The 7,501-nt window shown below is 48.0% G+C and overlaps 2 protein-coding genes across 2 annotated transcripts in view; one reads left to right on the top strand and one right to left on the bottom strand.

The window, feature by feature from the left end:
- crtap (cartilage associated protein) overlaps positions 1-1,150 on the bottom strand; it is a 6,545-nt gene extending 5,395 nt beyond the window's left edge. Inside the window, exon 1 of the mRNA XM_077549126.1 lies at positions 293-1,150. Within this exon, the coding sequence (XP_077405252.1) occupies positions 293-742 (450 nt within the window). The 5' untranslated portion in view covers positions 743-1,150. The remainder of the gene's footprint in view (positions 1-292) is intronic.
- Positions 1,151-1,349: 199 nt separating this feature from the next.
- Positions 1,350-6,650, top strand: fkbp9 (FKBP prolyl isomerase 9). Its single transcript, XM_077549124.1, has 9 exons — positions 1,350-1,907; positions 2,555-2,700; positions 2,864-3,053; positions 3,219-3,364; positions 3,442-3,631; positions 4,462-4,797; positions 5,022-5,167; positions 5,348-5,511; positions 5,579-6,650. Exons 1-9 carry the CDS (start codon positions 1,705-1,707, stop codon positions 5,756-5,758), a joined length of 1,701 nt encoding a protein of 566 aa, XP_077405250.1. The 5' UTR covers positions 1,350-1,704; the 3' UTR covers positions 5,759-6,650.
- The last annotated feature ends 851 nt before the right edge of the window (positions 6,651-7,501 follow it).

The raw sequence follows: 7,501 nt of genomic DNA, 5'->3' as shown, positions 1-7,501 counted from the left end.
AGAATGTTGAGAAATAATGAAGATATACTGGTTTACTTTAATTTGAAGTGTCATGCGATATCGCACAAAAACATTCCTAAAATAGGCATTTTTTTCCCCCCCACACAAAAACCTTAATTTCTCTGGAACGCTTCATCTGATTTTCAAAATTCTTTCTGCATTGTACTCTAACACGTTTTGACAGATCCTGTCACGTTGCTACGTGTACTGGTTCGAGAGCAAACCAAAAAAAGTGATATCGATTATTATGGACTATCATAATGATCTCATCGCACCCCTCATTTGCTCTCACCTTGAAGTACGCATACTGCAAGTACCGGTAGGGCTCCCTCCTCTCGAACTCGTTCAGGGTGTCCCGGCTGGGCAGAGCCTGCCTGAAGGCGGGCAGCCCCTGCTTGCATCGTTTCAGGCACTGGGCCCTCTGGAGCACGTTGCCGAAGGCTCGCAGTTCGGGGAATTCCGCGAATTTGGTCTCGTTTTCTTGCCTGACCGAGCTGCAGTTGAGGTTGCAGAAGGCCTCGCTGTCCCGCAGCAGCCGGTAGAGGCGCAGGGACACCTCCAGGTACTCCACCGTGTCCGCCCATTTCTCGGCCGTGTACTGGTCCAGCGCGTACTTGTAGGCCGACTCGAGCGGCATGAGTTCGCTCCGGGGGAAGCTTCGAAAGCTGTACTTCTCGTACTGGCAACGGACCGAATCGAGGCCGAAGAGGAGCACCAGAAGCGGCAGCGTGGAGGGTGCCATGTTGTTTATTTGGGAGGGCCGACTCGACTGGATTCAAGGAGCCGGACCGAGGCTCTCCGTGAGGAGGAGTTGAGACTCCGGAGCTGCTCCTCCCAAATCACAACGTTTTACTTTTTTATTATTAGATGAGAACACCATTAACTGCCTAATACGATAACGGGTTATCATTAGTCGAATTGTGTTTGTTTTTGGAGAAGATTTCTTTTTAAAAAAGGGCGGACATGATGGGTCTCTGTGCCTAATTATTAGAACCCCGGTGAGACTACAAGTTTGCCCCGCCCACTGCCACGTAGAGACATTCCTCCGCGCTTATCCCCGTCCCAAAAGTTCCAAAACACCCCAAAAACTTACTTTATCGCGCGTTAAAGCACTTTAACATGCTGTTTTCGACCTTAAAAAACATTATAATGTAGTTAAGTTTACCCAATAGCGACGTAAACCCGGAAGTGGGGTGTTACGTACGTCCGTGCGTGAGTACGTGGAGACCCCTACCACGTTGACACTTTGCCGAGGATCCACTGCGCATGTGCGATACGTGGTACCCCGAAAAAAAGCTGTCCCATTCAAGACTTGGGTGTGTCAAGGTTGCGTAGAGAGAGCTCGGCTAAACTCGGAAGTTGTCAAAATAAAACCACTATAAACTAACTTTAGGTTGCGTTTTGTTCGTCTGTTGCTCATGATAAATCCCTTTTGCGTCGATATATCAATTTCAATACATTGCATTCAGAAGAAAGCTGTTAAAATTGGTAATGGAGCTTTAAATTTTGGACGTTAAACCGGATGTTGTGATTGAGACTTGTAACTTGACTGCGGGTTCTTAACACGCAGGGACCGGGAAGGCAGAACTTTGGTCCAATTCGCCATAGACTGCAAGGAAACCACCCGGGAAAGGAAGGGAGGAAAGAAGGACAGAATAAAGAACTTTCACCATCTCCGCAAAGTCGATCCACACGGACAACAAAATGCAGCGAGGCGTAAACGGGTTCGGGTATCTGGCGGTTCTGGTGGCGCTGGCAGCCTGCAGCGCTCCCCTGGTTCCGTTAGACGACATTGTAATCGAGAAGACTTTTGTGCCCGAAAAGTGCGCGCGCGCCGTCAAAGTCGGTGACTACGTCCGGTACCATTACAACGGCATGTTCCCGGACGGCAAGAAGTTCGACTCCAGGTGAGCTTCGCGCGCACGCGCAGTTGGTGCGACGTGAGAACTTCTGCAAGGCTTGTGGGTTGGTACCGAGAGCCACGCAGGCACCATGTCTCAGCTGTGCATGGGGCACATATGCTCATGTAGAACACGACCCAAATAACACTTGCAATTTGAATTAATGCAGAATATGGACACTCGTACTTTTATTAAGAGCACTTTCTAAGTGGTCTGTTTATTAATGAACAATGTGAACACTTTGCCCTGTACTGTACAGTATTGCCTGAGGTCCATTCGTCCCAGAAGAGGACTGAGACAAAATGGGATGCCTCTTTGATTGAACTTACTAAAACAAATGCTCTGTGGTCTCAATTAGGTTTGCTTGATGTGATCACAAAGTGGTTTGGTTTAGTATCACTCCATTCAGACTTGGAAGAGAACGCTGGACCAGAAAGAAAATTGACTCCTCCTTGGATTCCATGTGGTCACTATTTGTTTTGTTTAATGTAAACGCAAAGTGGCTCAGGTTCACGCCGACTTGCATTTGCCTCTCAGACCTGAAGTGGATCACAAAGAGAACCAGATCCGCTTTCAAATTAGCTTCCAATGTGAACGCTCAAATGAATTCAATTCTGGATCCGTTCTAAACCAAGCCCCTTTTTGTGTTGCAGTTACGACCGCGGCAGCACCTACAACGTGTTTGTGGGGAAGGGCCAGCTGATCCAGGGCATGGACAAAGCTCTGGTGGGCATGTGCGTCAACGAGAGGCGGCTGGTCAAAATCCCGCCGCGACTCGCCTATGGCAAAAAAGGATACGGTGCGTTCACTATGCGGCGGGGAGAGATTTGGTTCCAATTGAGGGTTTCTCCTTGTCTAGGGTTTAAAATGCTTGTTTCAAGCCAGGAGAAGCATTTGAAACAAGTGTTAAGGTTTCAAATGAGAGTTTCACGTCGGGGTGTGTGTGTTTGCGCGTCTTTCAGGCGACACCATCCCGGCGGACGCCATCCTCCATTTTGACGTGCTGCTGCTGGATGTGTGGAACCCCGAGGACGGCGTGCAGATCAACACCTACCACACCCCCGCCGTCTGCTCCCGCAAGGTGGCGGTGTCCGACTACGTGCGCTACCACTACAACGGCACGCTGCTCGATGGGACGCTTTTTGACTCCAGGTGCATGAAATATGAATGACTTAAAAATGGCAGATTTGACTCAAATCGGGATATCCTCTTTCAAAAAGCACGATATTTTATTTTAAATAATATGTTTGTCGAACGAAAGTGGTCGTCCCCCCTTTTTTTGTTGACCAAACTATACAACCTCCGCCATCCCGCCAGCCACACCCGCCTGCGGACGTACGACACCTACGTGGGCATCGGCTGGCTGATCGCCGGCATGGATCAGGGCCTGCTGGAGATGTGCTTGGGCGAGAGGCGCATCATCACCATGCCACCCTCGCTCGGATATGGCGAGAACGGAGACGGTAAGTGCAGCACCAAACACTTTTTTTTTTTTTGTCTGTATCCCGCTGGAACGAACATCCAAAATGCTGTCCTGCAGGGAGCGACATCCCGGGTCAGGCGTCCCTGGTGTTCGACGTGGTCCTGCTGGATCTGCACAACCCCAGCGACGGCATCACCGTTAGCAACCAGCAGGTGCCAGAGTCGTGCTCCCGCAAGTCGGTGGAGGGAGACTTTGTGCGGTACCACTACAATGGAAGCCTGCTTGACGGCACCTTCTTCGACTCCAGGTGGGGCAAGTTGCGAGGGGTGCGCTTCCCCTGACAGCCTCAAGATGGCAGCATTACCCCACAACGAAAATTAAAAACGGATCAAAACCCAAATACTAACCTCAACCGTCCAGGGATACGCTATCTGCTGAGGACACGTAGTACTTCACTTAAGACCTCTTCCGTCAAACCGTTTAGTTAGCTCCGCCCCGACTGACTCAGGGTTGAGTTTATGTAATTTTTGTTGCTCTATAATGCATTTTTAAGAAATAACTTTACGTCATAAAACGGCGCTTCATTAAATCAGATTTTTTTTATTTAAAGCCATTTGGGGAAATCCGTGTGGGCGGAGTCAAGCGTTTAAGTCCACCTTCCGCCTCGAACTGCACTTTGCAAGTCTGCATTCAATGATCCAGGGCTACTTGCGGAAAGCTGCACTTCTCCTAAGAGCCTCAAGATGGCAGCATTTCTCCATATAGTCATTGCAATCATGCCGGTCACAAAACGTTGCATTTAAGGGGAAAAAAAAGTGGAATTTGGATAGGAAAGTGTATTTTACAATTGAAATGTGACATTTTTGCCCTTTAAAACGCCTAAATTTGCCAACCAAATTCAAATGAGGAATAACATTCATTTGGGTTACCAATTAAATGATAGTTTTCCTCAAACATGACATTTTCGAACAAATGTGTACAAAAATAAATAAATAATAGCACTGTATGATATTGTAACGAAAAATTAACTTGCTTGCGTAAAGTGCAGTAATAGACCACCCAAAAATTCTGTAGATGTCACTTTTAAGTCAATGTTCTATATTTTAATGAATATTTTTGTTTCCCCCCCTCCTACAGCTACTCTCGTAACCGCACGTACGACACCTACGTAGGTCGCGGCTACGTGATCGCCGGCATGGACGAGGGCCTGATCGGCGTGTGCATGGGCGAGCGCCGCACCATCACCATCCCGCCGCACCTGGCTTACGGCGAGGAGGGCACCGGCTCAAAGATCCCCGGCTCGGCCGTGCTGGTTTTTGACGTGCACATCATCGACTTCCACAACCCGTCAGACAACGCCACCATGACGGTCACCAGCAAGCCGGAACCTTGCGACAAGCTGACCAAGAAGGGGGACTTTGTCAAGTATCACTACAACGCCACGCTCATGGACGGAAGCTCTCTTGACTCCACGTGAGTGATTGTGTGGGAGAGAGGGGGCACCATTTTTTAAATTTATTAATCAACTATAAATGGAAGCAGAACTAATTGTCAATCAAATCATTTTGAATCGAAAATTGATTCTGAATCAAATTGCTGCAGTTCCCAAGCCTTCCCAAGGTGATTTTTTTTTTCTTGCCAATCGCGTAATGGTGGTTTTGTATAAATCTATCGTGTTTCTCTGTCTGTGACTGAAGGCACAGCTATGGAAAAACGTACAACATCGTATTGGGCGCCAATCAGGTGGTCCCCGGGATGGAGGAGGGGCTGCTGGGAATGTGCGTGGGCGAGCGGAGGCACCTCGTAGTCCCCCCGCACCTCGGCTATGGAGAAGAAGGAGTTAGTAAGTTACAAACACAAAGTACACACTGTTGCTTCATTTCCGCTTTTAAGCTCCGGCGAAAAACGTTCCCAGAAGCAATTTGAAGTCTTCTGATTTCATTTGCGGGAAGCGAACGTACCAATTGAGCCTGTCGAGACACATTAGAGGCTAAAGCTAAGCTAAGTGTAAACTTGTGTCTAGTTGACGAGGTTCCAGGCAGTGCGGTTCTGGTGTTCGACATCGAGTTGATGGAAATGGAGGACGGGCTCCCTGAAGGTTACATGTTCATCTGGAATGAGGAGGTGGGCGGGGACCTCTTCGCCCAAATGGACAAGGACAAGAACGAGGAGGTGGAAGCCGCCGAGGTACGTAGCCCCACGGCGGCCATTTTGTTGCCAATCCGCGGTACTGATTGGTCTTTTGTCCGTCCAGTTCAGCGAGTACATCCTGCAGCAGGTGAGCGAAGGCAGAGGTCGCCTGGCGCCCGGCTTCGACCCGCAGCGCATCATCGACAACATGTTCAACAACCAGGACCGCGACAGCGACGGCAAAATCACCGCCGCTGAATTCAAGCTCAAAGCCGACGAAGCTGCCTCGCATGATGAGCTATGATGCGACAAGGAGGGGAAGGCTTTTGGTGAAGGGTAGAGGTTTTTTTTTTTTTTTTTTTTGGGATTTTAGAGACTGGCAGGATGCTCAAATGAGCCAAATGAGATTTGACATCAGGGTGAGGAAAGTTTTCGCTATCGGAGATCATTTTAAGTCCTCCGGAGGCCGTACTAAATGAATGAAAAGAATCTGCTCCAGCAAATAACTGTTGGTTTTTAGATGGTGTTTATGTGTGTGCAACAAGTGCTTGAGTGTGTGTGTGTGTGTGTGTGTGTGTGTGCGTGTGATAACTAAGCCTCTTCCACTATTGTCTCTTTTCCACCACACGGTACCTACTTGGCTCAGATATGATAGTTTTAGTTCCCGGAGCCTTAGGTGGAAATCGCTGTACTGTCCCACCTGAAGTTCCGGGCTAATCTGAAGTAGTCCGAACTCAAGCGTTGACACAAACGTCACGACTTAATGCTCAACTATTTTAGTCGGTAGTACTTAGCCAAGCTGGTACCGTGCGGTGCAAAAGTGATCCAATCACTCCATTCATCTTTTAGTTTGGGGAGCTGCCATGAAAGTCATTTGGATTTGTTGTTGATTTTCTGTGCTTTGTTTTCATTTTGTCCGTTTTTATTATTTGCGTGCGTGCCGGGTATGAATGACAATCGGATATTAGTTGATCGTTATAGGCGACGGAGTGTTACGTTCCGAGGGGGCCCTTTTCTCCGCGTAGGGTGGTCCCGCCCCGGGGCACATGTGGGCGTGTCAGACCAAGCATGCAATAGGTGCAATGACTGATGTCTTTTGTGTATTTTTGTGTGAGTTGCGTTATTGTTTTTGTTATATTTTCAGAACTAATTCAATGCCATGTCACTAGAATAAATATAAAATGTGTCTAAAGGTGCATTTTTTTTTTTTTTAAGAAAAAGAAATGTGTAATATAAACACTGATCTGAATATATGACTGGATAGCCGACTGGCCAAGACTTTTGAAGTCGCGAGGCCGCCATATTGCTCCTCCCAAGAAACGTTTCTCGGCATACGATCCAAAGGAAAACTCCGCTGACGCCTTCAAATTGGTTCATGTATATAAAGAGCCCGAATGGGGTCGCTCCATCCCTTATATACAAGAGATACCTTAGGGTTAAAGCTCCCCTTTATCGCCACCCGCAGTAACGCGGTCGAAACCAAGGAGTTGACGGGGGCTTCGAGAAGGATTCGTTTAGGTCAAACCCCGGCCCGCGGGCCAAATACGGCCCGTTATGCGTTTCAATCCGGCTAGAAAAAAAAATCTTTTTTTTTTTTTTTTTGTTCAGCTCCGTGGCCGAGTAGTGGTTAGAGTGTCCGCCCTGAGACTGGGAGGTCCTGGGTTCAATTCCCGGCCGGGTCATACCAAGGACTATACTAGACTATATAACTTCTACACACCCGGAAAATATGATCACTGGGTCGGGGGTCTCACTGATAAGCTCGTTGTCAGGTTCAGATGTAGACATTCATCAAATAAAGAGAGAAGAAGCATCTGGTTCCAAATTTATTACTCATGAGGAAGAGAAAACTGCAGCCTTAGTTTGATCGGTACAGAGTCTCTTGGTTCATCATTCAAATAGTCCCCTTATATGTATTAATCGGGGCATCTGATTACATGCCAGAAAGAGAAGAAACAACTCTTATCTCACTTCACACTCTCTAGGTGCGGCATGCAAGTCCAGGAGCCCCTGGCGTTCACGTGCGTCACGTCTTCTTATCAGTCTT

Source organism: Vanacampus margaritifer, chromosome 17 (genome assembly GCF_051991255.1).
Source record: "Vanacampus margaritifer isolate UIUO_Vmar chromosome 17, RoL_Vmar_1.0, whole genome shotgun sequence".
Taxonomy (NCBI): Eukaryota; Metazoa; Chordata; class Actinopteri; order Syngnathiformes; family Syngnathidae; genus Vanacampus; species Vanacampus margaritifer.
Note: the sequence above shows the minus strand (reverse complement) of the source record. Positions and strands in the feature narration are given on the sequence as shown.